Source organism: Cynocephalus volans, chromosome 8 (genome assembly GCF_027409185.1).
Source record: "Cynocephalus volans isolate mCynVol1 chromosome 8, mCynVol1.pri, whole genome shotgun sequence".
Lineage (NCBI taxonomy): Eukaryota > Metazoa > Chordata > Mammalia > Dermoptera > Cynocephalidae > Cynocephalus > Cynocephalus volans.
The window spans coordinates 85,620,956-85,645,946 of record NC_084467.1 but is presented as its reverse complement, the minus strand read 5'-3'; the positions used below and the strand labels follow the sequence as shown (position 1 = coordinate 85,645,946).

The window sequence follows — 24,991 nt, the reverse complement described above, 5'->3', positions numbered from 1 at the left end:
GTATGACCTAGACCTTTTCCACACTGTAGTACTCACAATCTTCAGCTCAAATCCTTTCCCTTCACCTGATCAAGAAGTGTGGCATGTTACTGGGAGAACTAATTCAGAAATTGTGTAATCCTTTTGTGGCTCCAACTGTATCACTAACATGTACAGCTTCAGCAAATCAGCACTTAGAAGCCCTCCTGAAGATTAGAGTTCTCCCAGTATCTTGGTGCAAGTGTACTATCCAGAGCTACGTACAACCTCCCCCAAACTAAGCATCAGTTCACCAAAGATAAAAAATATATACACTGATATCATATTGCATGTATCACAACTATGGAGAGGGTAAAGAATGTTAATGCATAGAAGACCAGGAAATCACAGTAAACTTTTGTATTGTGCTACATACTGTTCTAAGCACTTGCCACATCCCTTGTTTTACCTTAGCCAAGCTAAATACACTTACTTCTTTTTCCTTATTTACTGCTTACAACAATAACTTTTTGAGATATCTCTGAGTATCTTTATTTCACCAATGTGGAAAGTGAAATAGAAAGAGGTTGTTACTTGTCTAGGTGGCACAGCTAAATAGCTGTGATAAAAGAATAAGTTTGTAATCACAGGTAATCTGACTTTATTATTATTGTTAACCAATATAGCATACTGCTTCTTCATATCAAAAAATGACTATAAAAATATAGGGGAAATGGATGAAGTCAGTTTGAGATAATCAGTATAGGCCTATGTCTCTTAATCTACTATCTCAGTCCATTGGAGTACCTTGTAATTTCTCTCAATAACATCAGCATATTTAATAAATGTGATCTCCCTAGGTCTATATCCAGGACTATATAGTTGTAGGTTATTTGTACAAATGATGAAAATGACGTGGCCGAGGGCAGAGCCTTTTTGTATCATATTAGAAACCCTTTTCCAGGTGAATAAGAACCCATTTAAGTATTCTTTGCTGACCCATCTCTTCCAACTTCTCTAAGTAAACAGATACCTTGCTTGCTATGGTTCAGGTACCTGGGATCTTCCACATTTCACTATATATTAGATTTGTAACCATTTCAAAAAGGAAATAAGGTTACTTTGGAATTACTCCCATTACAAAATTGATCCAAGACATTGTAACCCAATTATAAGATCATAATATCGTGCTATGGTTAGTATCTACAGTGTAAGTTGTGAACCTTTAGTGAAATTTAATTTTATTAGAGAAGCAGAAACTTATCAATATGCTAATGAATGAATTTCAACACTCTCTTCTCTCTAGCTAGTATTAAATAATGGTGCTTACAACTACTGTTTTATTTTTGCTACCAGAAAAATCAGTAATAATACTGTTTTTTAAAAAAGCAACCACAAACCAAAAGGTTTCTGACGAAACAGTGGCATTTTATTTATCGGTCTTTCTCTTTTCAATTCTAGCTTCCCTTAGGGCTATTTTAGCAGACAGGTTGTACTTCTGTAGGCCTGTAGTGAATAAATAACTCATTGTTTAGCTTTTGGTAATCAGAACCATGAGGTTTTATTATGTTTAAATTTATCACATAAAAGGCTTCTGGAAATCTGTGATGTTTGTGTAACCTTCACCTGAATTTGAAAATAATTATATGTAGTTCTATCAAACATTACAGATAGGAGCACTGTATTTTGTTCCTAACGAGGCTGATATATTAAAAGCCAGTTCCTTTATATCATTTTTGCAGAAACAATTCCTGCTGATAAACATTAGTTGTGACTGTCCACAGAGGGCTAATTTTGGAGTTTCCAAAAATTACCACCTCTGACTAATTTTGGAGTTTCCTGAAAACTTGTCAAAAGCACCATCATTTTTTAAAGAATATTTTGAACTGTCTTCTTGAATAAATTTATCTTTTGGAATCAGTTATTGTGTATTAACTAACCGTTTATTTCTTACTGATACTTATTATCAAGCAGTTTAAATGACTTATGTCCTACTAACCTTAAGAAACAGAATCATCTTTGACTAACTATTCACCCATCACCCTTTAAACATAGTGGGAAAATCAAAGTGCTGTTTTAATTTATCCTCTGTAGTCATCCTTGGCTTTCCTTTTTAATCTACCCCTTCACTCTTGGGACAAGAGGTCTGCAAACTATGGCCCAAGGACCAAATCCAGCCTCCCACCTGTCTTTGTACAGCCCATTAGCTGAGAATGATTTTCATATTTTTAAACTGTCTTAGTGCATTCAGGCTGCTATTACAAAATACTGTGGACCAGTTAGCTTATAAACAACAGAAATATATTTTTCATAGTTCTGGAGGTTGAGAAGTTCAACATCAAGGCACCGACAGATTTGGTGTCTGGTGAGGGCCTGCTTTCTGGTTCATAGATGGTGCCTTCTAGCTGTGTCCTCACGTGATGGACAGGACAAGGGGTCTGTCTTGGGCCTCTTCTATAAGAGATAATCCTATTTATGGGGGCTCTACCTTCATGACCTAATCACCTCCCTATGTCCCTTCTTTCTAACACCATCACATTGGTGATTAGGTTTCAAAATATGAATTTGGGGGTAACAAAAAAATTTGGACCATAGCATAAATTGTATGGGGGAAAGAAAGGAGAATCATATTTGTTATGTGAAAATTATATGAAATCCATATAAGTAGCAATAAGAAGAAAACAGCTGGTCAATACATGCATACATATGAAATTCAAATTTTAGTGTCCATAAATAAATTTTCATTGGAATGCAGACACATTTACTCATTAATTTATGTGACAATGGCAGAATTGAGTAGTGGTGACAGAGATCATATTGCCCTCAAACTCTAAAATATTTATTATCTAACTCTCTATAATAGAAGTTTGTCTACTGCTCTGGACAATCTTCCTGCCCTTTGTAAGGCAGATTTTAAGCTTCCTTTCTGGATAAATTCCTCTTCTTTCTGCACTCTGGAAAGATCTTTTTCAATGCTTTCCTGTTTATTGTGGGTTCAGAGATCTCTAAAGCATTGGGGTAAGAAAGTATAAAATTATCCATTTATATTATTTTTCTCTCTTTTTTTGTAATTCCTATTTTTGTAAATGTTTTATTGGAGATGGATGGTCAGAAGTTTGTTTTTGTTGATGTAGTACGTGATCAAAAAATGTTGGGGATCCCTGACCTACATGAATATATCATAATCCATTTACTATAAAATATTAATTTCCTGCAAGATATTTTTGGGTAATACAACAGAAAAAGTTTTAGATTAAAACAGGTTTGTGAAAATACAAAAATATGGGCTATAGAAAATTATATGAGAAAATATAGAAAATTATGCTTCATATAAGGCAGGTTTAGTACTGGGTCTCTCAACACCTTTAATATGCTTAGATGTATTAAGAATCCCCAAGAAAAAAATATCTCTTCCATGTTTCCCTGTAAGACTGGCCCGAAAGCATGAATCTTACTTGTTGGGAAGGCTCATCTCACAAAGACCAGGAGACAGAGATCGCTGCAATCAAGCAAGAGGTTTTTTTATTCCAGCATGCTGGGGTCACTCCATCTTCAGGACAGAAGCGGCCCTAAGCTCTTAACAAGAGCACTTTTTATACAGTTTGGTAGGCAGACTTTGGCAACAGGATGAGTTGTATATAGCTTATTGGTCACCTGAGGTGACTTTTAAATTCATTGGTGGCTTTCAGTGGGGTGGTATACAGACAAGGAACTGGGGAATTGCCCAACAGCCCACCCCTTGTGTGGTTAGGCCCTTCCCGGAACTGGGTGAACTTAGGGTGGTTTGGGAAGTCCTTTTTCTGCCCTTACCAGAAAGTCCCACCCGCAGGGGCTTGTAAAACCTTGCGCAAGCTAATTACAGAAGCAGAAAAGCTAGTCAGTTAATATTTAAGGGTGGGGGAAGGGGTTCAGGTCCACATCCCCAAGATGGTTTAGTCACTTAACTTCCCATCCATCCTCAAATATCCCAGAGAACACCCTTGGAAAATGTTTCCTTATTTCATAGGATGTTTAAGAGTGTCAAATTTTACTTTATATATAAAAACAAATGGTAATTGTAGAGCACTGTACAAATGTAAACTATCATTTGGAGATGCTTTTGTCAATCTTGGCACCCCATCCAGTGCTTTGGGAGAGACAGAGAAGATTCAGAGAAAGGGGAAGGAGAGGTCAGAAAGACCTTGAGGTTGCTTCTTTAGTCCAGTGTGTCAAAGCACCATATTTTGCGATATCTGTTTCTGAGCCCTAGCGTTGGATATATACACCTTTTCCATTTTCCCACCTCTTCTTTGTTATGATTTTGATTTTATGTTTTTCAGAAATAGTAGCTATCATGATTAAAGTAATTTTTGAAGTAACATAAGTAACAAAATTCTACTTATACTGTCTTCTGAAGGATGAGTTGTCAAGAAAATATACTATCTCAGAACACTTGGTTTGAACGAACTAACAAACTCATTTGCTTTCAGGTCTCTACTCCATGAAGGAAATACTTTGTTGTTCATTTTTTTCCCCCTACAATAATGCCTAGAAAGAGGTCCTGATAATTGAAATAGAGTCCTACGATGTATAACACTTTCTGAAGTCTTACTGTGCATAAACACATTCTGTGTATTATCAGGGGTTCCTTGGTTGTTTTTTTTTTTTTTTATCTGTTTCTGTATTGTTTCGATTTTGATTTGTAAAACCTTTCTGTTTGAAGCCGCCTTAATCACCTTTCAGGTGCAGCATGATTGTCCCTTTGAAACTAAGAAAAAAAAAATTGAAAAATTTTAGAGGACATGGACAGGAAGTTTTTCAAATGTCCTTCAGTTTACTTGTTTGCATTTCCTCAAAAGGGACTGGTGCAAAGCAGTTTGGAGTTTACAATGGCTTTGAAAGCATTTATTGTTCCAAGGCTAATTTTAATCTTGTGATAAAGATTGCTTTTTGTATTCAGTTGAATGTGATATCCAGTAATTGTTTGTCAAGGCTAAGTGCTGTAGGACATAACACATTTTTTAAATGGTGTTTTGTAATTATAATACAAGTGTCTTTATCGCCTAATATATGAAAGAATGCTATTGAGTAGGGGTGTTAGAATGATGAGAGAAGAGACTTTAAACTTTATTGTTTTAATTATTAAATCTCATAGCTGCTTAGCTTACATTTAGGAAAGATTGGCTTTGTATATATGCTCAAATGAGTGATTTTTCATTAGCTGAATGGTTGCACATATTCTTGGCAGAAACTTTTTTCTTTTCTCCATCATGCTGTGTCTTCCCATTTTAGTCAGTAGGATATTGGTAGGGAGAATTCCCTTAGATAGTCAAAACATAGCTGTGCATTGCCAGAAGGGATTTAAATAGAAGTTTGAGATTAACCCTATATCATAAATTTGTGTCAAGGGTTTAAGATAGAAACATCTCCAATCTGAAATGTTTCCATGTTGTACATTTTAGAGTTATATAGATAAATGACTTTTGGCTCTGGTAATCAGTGGTACCTGAATGTGATGTTAAAGATCATGTCATAAAATCTTATCATTTTGTTAGAGGAATGTCTAGAATCAGTACTCTTTCTAAAACATTGTTCACAGCCACATATCACCAAAGGCCGCAATGCTGAGGCACAACATGCCAATCTTAGAGTCCTAGACTGCTAACTTCAGAGTACTGCCACCTTCAGGTTTGCATGGTATACCTTCTTTTTTACTGCTTGATTAGTTTACTTTTTTTTTAACTATGCAAAACAGCATGCCTATGAAAGAGTATAGATAATGTAGGCATGCAGTTTAAGATATAATAAAATGAACAGCTTTTTTTCTCATTTCACAGAATAAGATATAGAAAATAAGCAAGTCCTGTACCATTGATGATCTGTGTGTATCCCTCTTCAATTGTATCCCTTTCTCTCCCCTCAAGAGGTGACTATTCTAGAGTTTGTAATAATCATTTTCTTGCTTTTGTACATGTCTTTCCATTAATGTTCCCATAAACAGTATATTGTTTAGTTTTGTCTGTCTTTGTATTGCATATAAATATAATCATACAGTTTATATTTTATGCAACTTGCTTTTATCTTGTTATTGTTCAGTGTTTTGTTTTTCACATCTATCCTAGTAGAATAGTTGCATTAGTTCATTCAGTTTATCTGCTGTCTATTTGCTCACCATTCCCTTTGTTTAAAGTGTCTTTATTGTCTCCCCATTCTTGCATTATAGTTTTGCAAGGTGTATAATTCTCAGTTAACACTTCTGCTTTATAAAAAACATTCTACTCCCTTCTGACTTCCATTGTTACTGCCAAAAACTTAGCTGTCGATCTGCCTTTCCTTTGTAGGTAGTCTTTTTTTCTTGTGTTACTCTTTAAGTCTTCTCTTTCTTTGTGGTAGTTTATTTCCTAAAATGTATTTAGATTTCAGTTTTTAATTTCCTAAGTGTTGAATCTGAGGTTTGGTATCTCTCATCAATTCCATTAAATCTCTGATAATATCTGTTGATATATTGCCTCTCCCAATTTTCCTTATCTTCTTGTGAACTCCAGCTAGATTTCTTCTTTACTTTCTTAATCTCTCTTCCATGTCTCCTAACCTCTTGATTGTATTTCACACTTGTTTGGGCTGCCTTTCAAGTGATGTTCCCAGATATATCATCAAGTTGACTAATCTCTTGTTTACCCCAAAGTATTAAGGATCTTTTTTTCCCAGTTATTATATATATTCTTTATTTTAAAAATTTTTATTTGGTTGTAATTTAAATTTGTGTGGTAAATTTTGTGTTTCTTATTCTTGTTTATACATTATAGTCCTCTTTTATTTTTTAAGCATATTAAACATTTATTTTATATTCTATATCTGATAATCCCACTTTAAATGTTTTTCAATGGATTTGACTTTGTAACTTTTTATTCCTATTGACTCTTTTGCCTGTGATGTCTTTTTTTTTCTCATGTCCTTAGTAGTTTTCTTATGTTGTGGACTTATGTTCCTTGGAAATGTATTTATGGAAATTTTTTGATACCTGGGTAAAGTGAATTTTTCCAGAGAGGTGTTGAGATTTCTTCTACTAGTTATCTAAGGACACCATGACCAAGAACCACTTGTAAAGCAAAGTTTTTACTTCTGGTTTTTGAGACCCTCACAAGCTTGAATTATTAGGGGAGACTTATTTTTCTTTCATCTGTAATTAAGGCTGAAATGGACAAATACCCCATTATTGCCCTCTAGTAATATTCTACTTTATAAATTAAGAGTATCATTTTTTGTTGGCCCTATCTTTATGTGGAGGTTTCTAATCTACCTACCACCATGTTCAGTCCCTGATTTTGTCTACTATCTCAGGTGTTTCTAAGCCATTAAAACTCAGTCTCTAGGCCACTAGGGATTGGCAGAAACCTTGAGGGCAAACACCACCCTAAGCTAGTTTGCCCTAGTGGATCTCTGCTTTTTGATTATTTCTGCTCTCAGAAATGTCCTTATTTTGACACCAGTACAGCTGTGCCTCTTTTTTTTTTTTTTTTTCATATCCTGTCCATTATTTTTATGTGTGCTATATTGCAAGGAATTTCTCTCAATGTCTTGTTAACCATATTGCAGAAATGGAAAATTCCTATCTGATTCTTTTAGATATTCCCTTAAATAAGCCATTTCATTTACAGTGGCTTCTCGAGTAGAACCAGAGGATTTATATATGTTTCATAAAAATAAAGATTTTAAAAATATTTATAATTTTTAATGAAAATTCTGTTCTAATACTTAAAGGTAATTAATAATTATTAGCACTGACTCATGCTTACACCTTCACAGCTGCTGTTCTGGACCTTAAAAGATTTCTTCAAAGCATATCACATGATCATCTTATAAGCAGGCCAGCAGAAATTTCTAAGTTAATTACAGTTTGGCAGAGTGTATCCAAAACCTCTTATCTGAACAGTGAACCCAATAATTTAATCAGTGTGTCTGTTGATTAATCACGTTCTAATCCAACTGATATCAGCACTGAAAAAGCTCTTCATCTGTTTCTTGTAAAACTTATCTCTGTGAATGCACAGCTGCTGTGAGCTATTGGTATTAATAACTTGAATAGGAGACAGAACACAATGAATTCCCAAAGCCTGCAGAAAAAAGTTTGAACTCCTTAAAAGTCATTCAAGACTCTCTACAATCTGACTGAACTCTATAATATCTTCTCATCCTCATTTCCGGTTGCTTGGACTGTTACCTGAACTCTTATAACTTCTGTTTTAACTGTTTCTGAAGCTGGTGAGTTAATGAATGAATAAATATTTATTTATCAAATACCACATGGCAGGCATGTGCTATATTATTTTTCTGAATATCCTACAACTTTCCTATGCTATAGTGATGGACCTTAGATGAGAAGGTCAAACAGCTAAACAAATAAATTTTACTATCCAGTTTACAAAGTCACAGGCTCTTTGGAAAAGGGCAAGAGGGGACAAAAGACTACATGAGGTTGTGGCCCAGTATTTTACTAATCATACATAAAAATTAAAAAAAAATAGTTTCAGAAAATTAATCTTCATATTTCTGCAGTGAAAGACACCAAGTATTTTAAATATTTGACACTTTCCAAGAGGTGAGGGATGTCTGGCCTAGGGTGTGTAGTGGAGAACGTGTGAGTAAAACTCTTTCCTTGACTCCTTCCCCGACGTATAGTACACTGCTCAATAGCCAATAATCGAGAGACAAGAATTGATGTAAGGAAAGGTAGCCTTTAATCAGGAAGCTGGCAGCCTGAGGAAATGGTGGACTTATGTCTCAAAGACCATCTTTGCCTCTCTCAGGTTTGCCAAAGGGTTTTACAGGGGTCTGTGGTGGAAAGCTGAATCATGGTGACCAAACGGGGACATGCAGCCATGCTTGAGTGTTTCAGATAAATCATCAAGGAACTTCCCAGGTGGGAGCTGACCAGCACCATACTTCATTCTCCACGGGTCCAATTCCTTTTATTCTCAAATAAAATCAGGTTAGTAAGCTAGTAAGGAATGACCATCTGGGTTAATAATTTTTTCTGTTATTATTTTATGCACAATGTGAGCAAGAGCCTTTGTGTTCTGGCAATTAGCTACAGGCTGTGTGGTCTGGGTTACAGAAAAGAAGAAGCTTTTAAATTCAAAGATACAACCAAATGGAGTCACTTCAGCTGTTACAGTAAATTGTTTTTCTATTCATCCTAGAACACAGTGTGATGTTATTTTTTTTTTTCTTTCCACTTCTTCCACTGTATTACCCTCCTAACATAGGATACCTATCCATTCAGTCACTTCAGTCCAGCCCAAGACTGAGAGGGAGTACACCCCATGCCACTTTTCGTTGACAGTCTTTAGCATACCAGCACAATGGAATTACAGAATTCCTGTTGTAGTCTAAAAACATGAGTGAATTTCAAAGGATTCTTAGAATTTTGATCTTGGTGGATTTGGGGCCAGAGAAATAGGACATGAATTTTCATGGTTGATTCAAGATTGTAGAGAGTTTTCATTTCACTAAGTGATAATTATTTTGTTTGTTTTACAGCCATTTTCCTAGTTAATTATACTTTACTAGTGTCTTATGGTATTTTCTTCTAAGATTTCAAAGGTGAACTTACACAGATTAGTCCTGTTGCAGTCATTTCCTCTAATACTACTTGCCCGGCTCTCAATTATTCCATCTTTGTTCACATGAGCATCTATGTGAATCCTAATTAATTCCATCCTGCTAGACATAGTTAATTAAGCGAGGGATAAATATCTAACACTACTTAAACCCATCACATTCTCTGCTACCAGGGATTTAAGTTTGACGTAAGAGATTACAAGTTTTGGGGAGTGGCTAAACCTATAACTCGTAAACATGGGACTTGTCAGGGAGCTGTGTTCTATCATATGAATTGAGAGGAAAACCTCTGTAGAGAGAGAGATTGAAGTGGTACACAAACAGAAGCAGAGAGAAGAGACAGAAACATTCCTAACTGAGGTATAGCTGCCTTTTCTTCATTGCATTGTGTGAAATATTCCTTTTTATTAAAACAAATGCAACACACCCCACTTTTTAAAAATTTAACTGTTCAAGTTGATTTATTTTTCTTGCAACTAAAAACAGTTCTAATTATTAGTACATACATCAAATGTTGAGAGATCACTAATTATCACTATTATTCATATCACATAAATACCTCTGAGTTCTAGTCTTGCTCTAACACTCATTGTAGCTCTGCAACCATGGAAAAGTCACTTTAATTTTTCTAAGCCTCTGATTTACCATTAGCATATGATGATAGAGTTGTAATTATCAAATGAGATAATGTATGTGAAAGATGTGCTGTAAATCATTATTAGTGTTTTTGCAGTTTCAATGCCACTTCTCTGATGACTTATATTTCTAGGATAACATTGTTACTGTTGCTTACTGTGATTTTCATATAGATAGATTTAAAGTTCTTGGTGACAAAGGGGTAAATTCTTTTACTAACTCATGTTTTGAGTACTATCTTTATATAAGACACTAGCATGGAAAAAATTATTTATTGAGAACTAATACTCATCCTACCCATTTTGCCCCTCCAAGAAAACCAAGCAGAAAGTATTCTGAGCATCATAAAGTTTATTTTGGGGAAGAATCAAAATTTAATATACTTAGTTCATGAAGAAAATAAAATGTTAGAGAGTTCTATCGTAATAGTGGAGTTGCACTACAAACTGGGCCACTCTTGAATTTTATTTTACTTTTTGCTATTCCCAGGGTAGCAGTATGACATTTACAGTGATGGAGTTATATTATGTAATAATTATTATGTAATAAGTCTAACAGTTGTTAGACTTATTTGCAAAGTGATTCTCCTCTTTCATGGAATAATGTATAGTTAAATTCTACTTAGATATTTAGTAGAATTTTAGTAGGAAACTGATATATTTTAGAAGACATCCTGCAGTGCATTTCATTTTTGAAATTCTTATCTATGAAACCAAAGAATTGAAATTTTTTTTGACTAATAAAAAAAATCACAGCAGAATCTCGGAAATTAAAAAAGAAACAAATATCCCTTAGTTTTAAGTTATAGATTTTCAGATAAACTAATGAAACTTTCTCTATAGCTTATAACAATATACACTGTACTACCACATAGCTCATTATACAAATCTTTCATTCTACCACGCACTACTGCAGTTCAGGAATAAAGCTTCTTTAAAGTTATATTTTAATACTTTTAGAATGCCCTTCTTCTCCCTATTGTCTCCAATTTCTCCCCCAACTTCTACCTACTACACGAGGTACCTCTATCCTGAATTATTTTTAGTTATTCCCTTATTTACATTTATAGTTTTATCAGATAAGTATTTTTTTTCTTGACTCAGGTGTCATATTCTATATATTTTTCTACAATTTGCCCTTTTTATTCAACAACATGTTTAAAAAATCTATCCATTGTGTTATTTGTAGCTATGATTCACTCTGCAATTTTTTTTTTTACTTTCATCCAACTTTGATGAACTCCAGTTCTTTTTCTAGTCTCTTAACAAGACATTTCTGCAAAGTTTTCTTTTTCTGTTTACGAAGTCATCACAACTATCTTAATTCAGTGGTAACCATGGAAATGTAAGATTTTAGCATGAGAGGCCAAATAAATGAACTTAAACAAATACAATCATTCTGTTTACCATTTAAATCTCTTTACTGATGCTGAAAAATCACTATCATCACTTCAAATGTTAAGAGGTTAGTAATACTTGATTTTATAGTGGGAGTTACAATGTTACATAAAGCAGAGATATCACCCAACACTTCCTTTTCTATAAACATCTATTTTTAAAAATTTGAATAATGTTAATGCACTGAAGATTAGAGCTATGGTAATTTATCTTTATTATAGAGAATGAACTCTTATCTATTCTAACTATTCTTGAATATGTTTATTTTCTTTTATTAACTCCCTTAAGCAATGCTAATATGACTTAGCTATTAAATATTAAAGCAGAATATTTTCTTATGAAATCATGCTCAAATTCTAGTATTCCCAGGTCAAAAACTTTAGTAAGTTATTGCCCAATTATTGAAACCCTTTCTCCAGTCATATAACCAAGGATAATTGGTTGTATCTACATTTTCATTCATCTTTCACTTAATTTAAAAATTCTAAGAAGTCTCAAGTCAATGGAGAAGATTTTTGGCAAAGTAGTAGCAAACATGAGTGAATTTGGAAAAGAAAACTTAGAATAAAATTTCTGTCACTGATTTATTGCTAGATGACCATATCAGAATTTTGCCACTTTAGTTGAATTTCAAAAATGTTGAATTTTTGAATTTCTGTTGTATTAACAATTGACTCACTCATAGTTAACAAGTTCTACATGTAGGCATCTGTAATTTGGGTAGTTATAAAAGATCTTCTATCTTTGCTTGAATTGAGGAAAGAGAAGACTGACCTGTTTAAAGAAACAGTCCCTATCATAAATTAACACAAGAGTAAACATTTCTTATCATAAAGTAGACATAAAATTTCCTTTGGATTTGCTTTGTACTTGCTGTTTATTATCTTGGTTAAAGAGATCATTGATAACCCTCCAATGGTATATCTACAGTTTAATACAGGATTGTAGAAAAGAAAAATGAAACAATTCCAACATTAACAATAAACTTAACTCACAATACACAAAGGAAAAATCCTTAATGGCAGAATTTTGGGTTTTAAGGTATCACTAATGGGAAATTTTAAGAAAGAGACATTTTCTTGACTGTCCACCCATTAAATATTGTTAGCTTATTGACCTTTCTGGCTAGTGTGTGTTGCTGACCAACTGTTACTAGGAGAATTACTGTTAGTAGCATATGGCTTAGAATTCCTGGACCATGGGGTTTTTTCTTACTCAGTATAGCTGAAACTCTTCTATTCTGTGTCTTTTTAAATTTATGAAATTGGAAAAATCCCTACACATACTGTGTAAATGTGACCCTAGCATAAGGCAAAGACACAATAGGCAACTGTAGATGCTTAAAGTCCTGATAGGCTCATCAAGTTAAAAATACCCTAAGTGGTCATGGATCAGGTTAGGAATGTACATACACATGAACCAGAAAAGCCTGCAAGTTGGATTGTATCTGAATGGGGCCATTCTATTTGGATTATAGAGATCAGCTATATCCAGGAGTTTATGGCCAGAATTCAGGGAGGCCTTAGAAGCTACAGTGTGATGAAGTCCAAGCATGCTTCCTGCCAAGGATGCTCCACAGCAGGCTGGGGTGGGGAGGGAGTAGTAGTGATCAGTTTGTATTACTGCACTTCCAGTACCAGGATCTAGCCATGGTGGAGGCAGGGGATTGTATTGAGTGGAGAGATCAGAGGATGCAAGTAAGGACTCGAATTCTAAAGGAATGGACTAGTAGGAAAAGATCTAAGCATAGTACCTGTACCTGAAATTTGAATAGAAGTCCAAACCCATTTGTCTGTTCAACAACAGAATGGGGCCAGAAATAAATACCTTTGCTTCCCATGCCTCAAGACAAGACCTACTTTAGTGTTGAAGGTTTTAGTTATGGTGGCATGAGTCAGAGCATGTTATTAAGACTTTTGATAGAATTGGTGAGATCAGAAAGACTTCTCAAAGGGACTGAAGTCTGAGCTAAGATCTGAAGAATGGACAGGATGCTAACAAGAGTCAGTTTTGTTGAATAAGCAGAAAGTGCCACTTCTAGATCAATTAATTATAAAATTGTCATTTAAAACAGGTGCCACATCATTTGCAGAACTACCCAGTACCAGGGCATATGGCTTGGCATACTGAATAGGGACTCTGCTTACCTTCTTGGCCAAGTACTCTTGTACAGAGAACTGGTGGCCTAGGTTGGACTCGTCTAGGTGAAGAGCATTTAGAGTAGGAGGTAAAACAGAGGAAAAGGAGGACATCAAGGCTTAAAGGGTATGGCTCTTGAAAACCAGAACATAGAAGAAAACCAGCCTCATTTGAGTGAAACATTTCTAGAATTGTCTTCTCAGCCTGTGGCAACATCAGAGTAGCTACCAGTTGAGCTGCACAGAGGTACCTGTACCGATGCAGAGCACACTTTTAAGCATTTGCCAATATGGAAATTTGACCCAGTAGGCTTGAGCTTCCTGGAGTGACTCTATTTGTCATTTTATCCATTAAGATTGTGTAACATGGTTTCACAATAGCAAATCAAAGTAAGGCTGGTGATGTTGCACACAATTACAATGCAAGTGGAATGGCTTAATTAGTAAAATATTAATTGGCATGATTCCTATAGGTTAAAATGTACATATTTAAGGAGGTTTATTGTAACATTTATACAATTTATTTTATAATATACTAATTCAAATGTAAAAGTGAATGTAAAGTACCAGAAATTAACATGCAATGTGAAGAAAAGTCCTTTTATCCTCTGCAACTGTAGCATTTGGCAGATTCAGGAATAAATAATCTTTTGTGGCAAGGGTATGCCTTATCAAACATATGCAGATCAGCACTAATTAATGCTAATTAAGGTTTCCTGTCTATCTAGTTGGAAAAACGTCCAAATGTTATGAAATCCAGTTAGTATGCCTATTACGCTAATTGTTTTATATGGGGTGGTTCTTAATTAAAATATGTAAATTGACCTTAATTGCTATATACTAATGGGGGTTCATGTTATCTCACTAAAAGTGACAAGATGGTGAGGAGGGGTACTTAAATGACTAATTCTGATAAATCCTTAACTAAATGACCTTTACTCAAAATTAATTTTAATTGGAAGTTGGCAAAAGAAACATTTTCCTTCTTTGTTTCTTTTTAGTTTGAAGTAATGGAAGAATGTTACTCTTCTTTGTTAATACAGCTTTAGAAGCAGTTGTGGATTGTTAATTACACTTAACAAGCAAGTTAATTTTACTGTTTACTGTTTATAGTTATCAGGAAGTTATTGATATTCTCATTTCAGTCTTGGGAAAAGAGAGTTTCTTCTCATTGAATGTGAATATATAGTTATACAAACCTATAAGAAATTAGACCCAGTTAGTTTTTACAAATATATGTTAAAATTTGATGAGCTGGTAATACCAATATGTATTCCTTGGCTGATTTACACTGGAATTACTTTTAAGGAAAAAAAATATTTTACAAAGATTAGCTCTTACTGGAGTTAAAGTACAATTGGAGATACTTAAATAGACTGAAATGATATTTTTATATTTACCTGCCATATTTTTATTTTTCATGTAATTGCAACAGTTTAAAATGTGTATGGCCAAAACCAGTGTTAATGAATTTAAATATTTTTATTTTTTTACAATGCTAAACCTAGAATCACAGGAAATAATTTAGCTAAAGCTAACAAATATTTCATTTTACCCTTTCATTTGGAAGTAGCTTATGTTCAACTGTAATTTAAAGTATATTAAAAGTTATTCTGTAAAAATGTGAGCAGGAGGGCCGACCCGGTGGCGCACTCAGGAGAGTGCGGCGCTTGGAGCACAGCAGCTCTCCCGCCGCGGGTTCGGATCCTATATAGGGATGGCCGGGGCGCTCACTGGGTGGCCAGTCACAAAAACGACAAAAAAAAAAAAAAAAAAAAATGTGAGAAGGAACATGGTAAAGTATTTTCATATGGAAATGAGCATATAATAAAGATCACAGGTTTTCTTTGTCAAAAGGAGACTCAATATCTTTATTCTTTTTCATCAGGACATTGTGACAAATGTTTCACCCAGAATCATCCGGGGGACCACCTCTGGCCCCATGTATGGCCCTGGACAAAGCTCCTTCCTAAATATTGAACTCATCAGTGAGAAAACGGCTGCATATTGGTGTCAAAGTGTCACTGAACTAAAGGCTGACTTTCCAGACAATGTAAGTGTGATTTAACATCTAAAACAAGAGAATCGGCATAAGTTGGTGAATGTTTATTTAAACATCCAATTCATAGGCTTATAAATATTAATGTGTATAACATATTTTATTAAAAAATCTGCCAGTTGCTTTGTTGATGCATAGAAAGATAAAAAAGAACGAAAAGCTCAAGAACTCATAAAAATCCATGCAATGTGAGGCTTTGTTATAAATGGGTGCCATGTAGAAGAAAGAAGTATCTACATAAGCAGAAGGAAGACAAATGAAATACTCATTTTATTGAGTTGGTTTTCACTGCATGTGGCTAGTATTTATGAAGGTGATGACCTTAGGAAGAAATTGCAGACTATAAATCATTTTAAATATAAACCTGAGGCAGAAGCAGAGTATCTTCTTATATACTTTATTTATATTTTCTCAATGGGAAATAATTTACCAAATGATTTTAAAAGCCTTATACTAAATGAGTCAACTTTTATAAGACCTTTTTTTCTTTTAAAGAACAGTACACAAATACTGCAGTAAAATCCACCTTAAATATAATAGAAAGTATTTTCAATAGTCTGTTAGAGTGATCCTTTATTTCATTCATTTATTTTCCCTCTCCCCTCTCTCTCTCTCTCTCTCTCTCTCTCTCTCTCTCTCTCTCTCTGTCTCTCTCTCTCTCAACACACATACTTATGCACATTTATTTTGCTCTCATTCTTTCTTTCAATGAGCTGGTAGTGAACAGAGGTTGAGGTTTGGGGCAATGTGTGTGTTTATGAGGTGGAAAAGGTTTTTCTATATATGTCCTTCAAACACAAAAGAGAACACCTTAAGTATTCTAATAATAATTTTACGTATGATAAAATTTGTGGATGTTCACCTACAAACTGATAAATAGCAAAATTCTGCAAAGGAATGCAGATACCATACTATTGCCTAGCCTATCTAGTTTTCTTGTTTTGTTTTGTTTTCAGAATTGTTTGTTTCAAAAAATTTTGTTTCAAAATTCTCTCTTCTCTTAAAACAAAATATAATCACCCAGAGCAAATATAATTTGCCTTCCTCAAGACAATCCTTCAGATGTGAAGGGAATTATCAAGACCTGTATGAAAACTATAGCTTCTGCTTATTAGGAATTTTGCACATTCTGAGCTTGATGTTGTAATTATCTCAATTTTCACATTGTACAGTTAACTCTACATAACAATTATGACTAGCTTTGTTTTTTAAAGGACCCACATCTTTTGGAAAGCTTTTCTGTGAATGACAAAGACAAAAAAATGGTCAAATATAAAAGGAAATATTAATATATTTTCAATTTAGTCTACAATATTAAGTACTATGCTAGGTACTGAACATGCAATATAATAATAATAATAATAATAATAATAATAATAATAATAATAATATGTGAGCACTTGTATAGCACTTACTGTGTGTGAGGCACTGTTACAAATGCTTTACGTGTTTTTAATTCATTTGGTCTTTCACAACCCTATAAGTTAGGTACTTTTATTTTGTCCATTTCATAGATGAGAAAACTAAGACACACAGAGATTAAGTAACACACACAAGGTTACATGCCTAATATATTTTGAAGCTAGAATTTGAATTTGAACTTTGGTTTCAGCTTCAATGCTCCTGTCTAATAATAGTTTTCTTTAGTGCACCTGTCTGTGTTGCCCCTAATATTCAGTATTACTTTTTAATGCAACATAAGAATAGTATGAAATATAATTTCTCAAATATTGCATCAGTAATATTCAGATAAGCCAATGTGTCAGAAAAAATTTCTTTTCTTGGACAATAATTACCACCAAAGCTTGTCTTAAGCTCACAAGATGCTTTCTGCCCTCTCTTGGGCAGGAGTAAGATGTTATAATAATGGTCACCAAGAAATGTCAGTAAAAGAGGACAAGGAAGCTGAGACGAAACACTTTGTGATTCCACAGTCAAGTAGAAGGAAGAGACACTTTTAAATGTTCTTTTCAAATTCCTTGGCAATAATTTTCTTCTCTTATAGTGCTTTTTCTTCTGAGAAAACAATGCATGCTTTTCTTGTTTCTAATTCTTTCCCCATTTAGATTATACTCATTATTCTTTTTCTGTATTCTTACAACTAATTTCTAACATTTTTACTCCCCATAACAAAGATAACATTTTAAATACAATTAAAATGGCATTTCATTTGAACCCACAGAAATAATGTGTGTGCACCTCAATATTGCCGTGCTGAGAGTAGGCTATCCCCCGCTGTTTTGGAATTATTCTGATAGGTTTGCCCAATGAGCTGAATGAAAGAAGGTGACCCTTCATTTTCCAGGTTTAATTATCACTCTCACTGGAGTTTTCCCACATCATTCTCGAGTGCATGGCTGCCACCTTTAATGACAGGGATTGGATAATTCAACTCACTGTGGCAGCTTCAAAGCAAGGGCCAACTTTTCTGAAAAAGAAATTGTACTGGGGGCGCATATAGGTCAGCTCGTATTAGTAGCTAGTGTCTCTTTCCACAGACGGTAGGCACCACTTGACCATGAATCAGAGGAGACAGCTGAAGAACTTCTTGACTATAAAGGCAACAAAACCCCCTGAAATGTATTCTAAGGGCTCATCTTTTAATTATCACAGAGTTATACCAAAGCCTCCACTCATAGTAGACTTCTGCTTGGCTTTCACTCTGTCCTTTTATTTATCTGTGAATTAAATTTGGCACATTGATCATTGTAGTAACAATTTATTACTAACTAACAGTTTTTTGTTCCTAAGCTGAGATTTTGCAATGTTTATTATGAAGTATGCTATATAATTAGGGCTTACAAAAATCAATTTTAAGTGAATCCTTTCATTTTCACTGTGAAAGCTTTATAAATCATATATTTTACTCTTGGGAATTTTTTTTTTCAATAAAGAATATCTGAATGTACTGAATTAGCAAGCAAAGACTGACATTTTCTATCATTTGTGGCAGCTAACGTAAGAGTTAGGCAAAAGGTTGGGATTCAGCAGTGAGTCAATTGGGCAATAGAAAAGGGAATGATGGCTTTGTTAGAGAAATCCATAATGGAAGAACAACCAAAATGTAAATATGCATTTATTACAGTACACCTCATTTCTGCAACAACCCTTTCTCAATTAATTTCTGAGAGATCAGTATTGCACACATTAAGTTAAAAATGATTCCAAAGAAGTTAATCATGAGCATTCCTGAAGGTGTTTTACTGACCAGTAGCCTCTAAATACAGAGTTCTTAACTTTTTGTGTGTACCAAAATTTATAAGGTTACAAAGGATTCATATTATATTAAAATAAAATTCTCAAAATATTTTTTTAGCGTGATATATATGTTACTCTTTATTAAGGCACTAAATAACACAATCTAGTGGCAGGCCTAATAACTGCTACAATTTTGATATAGTGGTGAGTGTAAGTACCTGACATTTCTGCAGCAACTCTACTATGATTTTCTGTGATTTCTCTTGGTGCAAAATTACAGATGTCAATAGTGCTACTATGTATTATTGCATTCGTGATTGAAAAATACTAAATTTCAGTGGCAGGTTAGTAAAAATAAAGGTCTAATTTTTTTCCCATCCTAGTTTATAGATTTCCTGTTTTCTATCAAGCGTCTCTGGACCTCAGGTTATTGGACCTGTGTCCAATAGCTCTCAATTCTGGTTGCACCCTAGAATCTCATGTGAAGTTTTACAAAAGGGTATTTATGATTGGGCCATATCCTAGTTCAATTGTTTCAGAAATTCTGGTGTGGATACAATGAATGTATTATGTGTGTGTGTATATATGTATATGTGTATGTATGTGTGTATATTTTTTACAAAGCTCATCAGTTGATACTACTGTATACACAACCAGTATTGTTCATGGCCCTTGATATATCCATTAAATATTTATAAAATTCCTATATCAGAGCTAATTACCAAGTGCATTGTGTATGTTCCAGGCACTGTGTGAAGGGCTTTATGTACCTATGAAGCAGAGATTTTTTCACATTTTACAGCTGAGAAAACTGACCTCTAGAAATATTGCATTAAATGTCCTGGGTCACGCAGCTAGTGAGTCAAGGCACTAGAATTGGAAATCTTCTCATTACACCTTGAAGAGGTATTCCATTTGGCCCTGAGTAACCTGAGAAATTAACAATGTTTTCCCAATCCTTCCCTACCCACCTCCTCAAATGGGCTCTTTCAGAAAAGCAAACAAAATCTTTTATTTGACAAAGAAAGAAGTTCTGACATGAGTCAACCATTATTTTGTCCTTAGTCCCAACTCAGGACATTTTTTAGCCCAGTTCTTAATGCTTTGCAAGGATGTAGCTGTCTGTAGAAAAAAAGGTCAGTGACTCAGTTTGGACCTTGGTTTAAACTGTTACCTGGTCTCGTTTTAAATTCTGTTTTCAAAAATAGGGAGGTCTAGTAATTGAGTCAGATTTAGGTTTACTCCGAAAAGGACGATGCTAACTGCTTGTTTAGTAGATATTCATTACCCCAGAAACCCTGTACAGTCTTCTTACAAATCTCCATGAAGGCCTACTCAGCCAGAGTGGGCTTCCTTTTCTTTGAAGTATTTATAAATAAGTTCTGCTCCTTAGAAATGGGGTGGGACGGTGGGAGGTTGTTATTCGCTCAACTCGTTTAGAAAAATAAATTTTTTTTTTTTTTTTGTCTTTTTCGTGACCAGCACTCAGCCAGTGAGTGCACCGGCCATTTCTATATAGGATCCGAACCCCCGGCGGGAGCGTCGCTGAGCTCCCAGCGCCGCACTCTCCCGAGTGCGCCACGGGCTCGGCCCAGAAAAATAAAATTTAGTAACAAAGAAACTATAATATATCTGTTCTCAGGCCAGCAGTAACAGGCACAAGGTAGTTACTTTTGTTTTCTTATCACAAACCTTGTAAAACACAAACATCACCATAGTTCATCCTCATATCCCAAAGAGGATGTTCACAAATAGAAATTAGAGAGTCCCTGTACTGAAGGGATTCCTCCTTTGCTCCCTCTGGAATTTTTTGAGCTTGCCAAGTCGTGTTTCTGTCGTTTCTACACATTCCCATGCTGATTTATTTTAAATAAATTAGGAAACTGCTGGAGTAGCTACTGAAGGAAAGGCTAGTATATCCCCAGGAAACAGTTCCTTTTTTTATACTAGAGCTTAAGTAGTGATTTTCTAATATTGTTCATTAACTCTAGAGGACATAGATAGTTACTTATAAGCCTCCTTTCTTTGCCAAATTCTGGGACGGATCTTAACTCAGATTATCTACTGACATTATTTCATTGACTTTTTAAAAAAATCCATCTGGCTTACAAAAAATAAAAATAAATCATTGCAGTAATGGAAATTTAAAAAGTAAAGGTGAGTGATGGTAAAACTGTATATACCCAGTTATCCTAACAGATCTGTTTTTGCTTTTCTAGAGTTGATATAGTCTAGGAGCTAAAGGCAGAAAGTTTACAGTCAGAAAAGGTTTGAATCTCAGCATCTCCTCTGACTTGCTATTTATGGGCACTCTGGGCCTCAACTCCTCATCTGTGTGACAAGAGTTCCTACCTTCAGAGGTTGCTGTAAAGTTCAAATAAGATATTATGCATGATATTTTGACACATTGCAATTGTTCACTACTATAAATTATATTGTATAGAATACCTTTATGCATTTGGCTTTTATTCCTGTTTTAAAATATTTTTTGATGTGTTCTGAAAGGAAGATTTGGCAAGTCAAAGGTAACAGCATGTGTATAGCTCTTGAAGTGCATTACGCAATTGATTTTCAAATCCTTTGTGAATTGATGGTTTACATAAAAGACATTTTAGAACTGGTTTTAAATTAAAAAATTAAAGAGTAACTCACTAAACAGGCTTTTTAGTGATTCTTTTGAATTTGAGTTTATTATATTTCATATAGCTTAAGGTCTTCTGACTCCTTGTCTCATGTTTTATTCATTATTTGTCCCTGTTTTAGTATCATTCATTCATTTGATTTCATAGCTTCCCATTAAAATAATCATTAAGTAGTGACAATTATTTTCTTGGTATCAGCATAGAAGCAGAGAAAGAAAATTAAAATGTGTTTAATTCCACAAAACAAGGAAGCAAAACTCAATTAGAATACATAATATGGGGCCGACCCCGTGGCTCACTCGGGAGGGTGCGGCACTGGGAGCGCAGCAGCGCTCCGGCCGTGGGTTCGGATCCTATATAGGGATGGCCAGGGCGCTCACTGGCTGAGCGTGGTGCGGGCAACCCCAAGCCCAGGGTGCAGTCCCCTTACCGGTCACAAAAAAGAAAAAAAAAAAGAATACATAATGTAAGTTTTCTGATTGGTTTATGTCTCAGTGTAGCCAAGTATTTTCTTGAGAGAGGATATTCCTAGTTGCTTAAAAAAAACCTTTAGCTGCAGTTTAGATGGGGTAACAGAGACTGGATTTACCCTCCCAACTGAAACAACAACAGAAAGAAACTTACAAAATATGTGAAACAAGTTTTTTAGACTTTGAACATCAGGCAGTAATGGACAGTGGTCACTGAGAGACAGAAAAAAAAAGGAGATGAGCTCTGCTGTCACCCAAAGAGAGTATGCAGGCCAAGTTGAGGAGACAGAGCTTAGCCCGCAGAGAGACAGTGTGGCTAGAATTCACAAGGTAGAGTACCAGAAAGCAGAGAGTTGCATACAGAGAGAACTCCAAAGAGCTGCAGAGGGTCCCTTTTGAGTATGCAGTGGAGTACAGATCAGTAACTACAAGTGACTGAAGAAGGAGCTGTCTGAATGGATTAGAGGGACTAGTACTTTGTTCTTACATAGATCTGAGAATAGTGACTGTTCCTGCCAGGCAGACTGAAAAACCCCATGGTCACAAGCACTGTGTAGAGTACAAATAAGAGTCTTAATTCTACGTATTGGGGAATAATTAGCCCTAGGCTGAGCACTGCTTTGGTCATGTCCAGAAAACTTTAAAAGCAAGACCTTAAAGGATCAAAATATTTCCAAGTAACTTAACTGCAACCCAGAACAAAGTTCAAGAAGATTTATTAAAATACAAAAGTATCTAATACCAGTCAGGGTAAAATTCACAATATTTGGAACCCCATCAAAAAGTACCTGATATATAAAAAAGTAGGGAAATATAACCCATAATTGAAGAAAAATCAATCAATTAAAACCATCACAGAACTGACAAGATGGTAGAACTGTTATTATAATTATATTTCATATGTTCAAAAAGCTAAGGCATGGAAGATAGATAAAAGACCCGATCAAACTTCAAATGCAAACTACAATGAGTGAGATGAAAAATGCACTTGGAGTTATAAACAGCGTTTTAGGAATTGCAGAAGAAATGATTAGTGAATTTGAAGACAAAGCAACAAAAACTACCCAAATGAAACAGAGAGAGAGAGAGAAATAAACATACTGTCAGTGAGCTGGGGACAACTACAAGAATAATACCTGTGTAATTGGAGTTCCCAATGTTGGTTGGGAGGTATAGAAAAAATATTTGAATAAATAATGACACAAATTTCCCTGTTCTGATTAAAACTATAACCCACCCTCCCCCACAAAAAACAAACAAACAGAAAAGGAAATATAATATATTCCAAGTACAAGAAACATGAAAGAAGCTACAATAAGGTTTTACAGCATAATCAAATTAATAAAACCAGTGACAAAGAGAAAATCTTAAAAGATGCCAGAGAAAAAAGACATGTCCCATGCAAAAGCACAAATATAAGGGTTACTACCATGATTTGTTGTCATAAACAATGCAAGCTAGAACACAGTGGAGCAACATATTTAAAGTGCTGGAAGAAAAAAAGACAACTGATTTTTTCTTATTATTTAACTCACTTTAGAAGACAATTTTTGTTTAAACAAAAATATAAGATGGTGTGGGGTTATAATGTATGTAAAGGTAAAATGTATTTCAATAATAGTACAAAAGTTGTGAGGGAAGAATTGGAAGTATACTACTGTAACCTTCTAGCACCTACCTTATGTGTAGTTTTATATTACTTACAGGTAATGTAACTTAAAGATGATAACTGATGATAACTTAAAGATGCATTAAGAAAAAATAAAACAAATAAAAAAGCAACAGTCAAAAAAGATGCATTAAGATTACTTTAAAGTTGCTCTAAGAGTATCTTAAAGAGTATTTTAGAGATACTGTAAACTCTAAAACAACCACTAAAATAATACAACTAGGAGTTACAGCTAAAAAGCCAACAATAGATATAAAATGGAATCATAAAAAGCACTCAATCCTAAAGAAGGCTGAAAAAGGGGGAAAATGGAATACAGAAGAAATGAGACAAATAGAAACCATAAAGTAAGGTAATAGAGTTAAACCTTACCATTCAATAATCTCATTAAAAATAAAAATGGCCTAAACACCCCAATTAAAAGGTAGAGATTTTCAGAATGAATAAAAAAAAGCAGTGCTCAACTGTGTGCTGCCTACAGGAAACAACTTTAAATATAAAGGTACAAATAGGAGAAAATTGAAGCAATCAAAAAAGATATTCTCTGCTAACTCTAATCAAATAAAATCTCACTATGTTAATAGCAAAGTAGATATCAAAGCAAAGCTTATTACCAGGGACAGAAAAGGTCATTTTATAATGATGAAAGGGTCATTAGGATTGTAGTCCTAAATGTTTATGCACTTAATAACAGAGCTTCAAGGTACATGGAACAAAAACTGATAGAATAGTTAGGAGCAATGGAAAAACCCATAATTATAGTTGGAGATTTCTATTCCTTTCTGTAAATAATTAATTAAACAGTAAAATGATGCTAGCAAAGATTTGCAAAATGCTATCTATTAGCTTATCTAATTGACATTTATAGAGCATGCCAATGGCAAGAGAATACACAGTCTTTTGAAATACATACAGCACATTTAGTAAGATAATCCATACTCTTGATCATAAAAGAAGTCTCAATAATTTAAAAATAGTTCACATCATGTACTCTGATCACAACAGAATTAAATTAATAATAACAGGAAATTATTTGGAAAATCTCTAAATATTTAAAAATAAGAAATATACTTTTAAATAATCCTTGGATCAAAAAAAAAAGAAATCATAAGAGAAACTAGAAAGTATTTTGAATTGATTGAAAATTAAAATACAGCATGTCAGAATTTGTGGTATGCCATAGAAGCATTAGTCATGGGGAAATTTATAGCACCAAATGCATGC

The 24,991-nt window shown here is 34.3% G+C and overlaps 1 protein-coding gene across 1 annotated transcript in view; it reads left to right on the top strand.

Moving 5' to 3' along the window:
• DPYD (dihydropyrimidine dehydrogenase) overlaps positions 1-24,991 on the top strand; it is an 855,274-nt gene that overhangs the window by 491,837 nt on the left and 338,446 nt on the right. Inside the window, exon 14 of the mRNA XM_063105846.1 lies at positions 15,618-15,782. Within this exon, the coding sequence (XP_062961916.1) occupies positions 15,618-15,782 (165 nt within the window). The remainder of the gene's footprint in view (positions 1-15,617; positions 15,783-24,991) is intronic.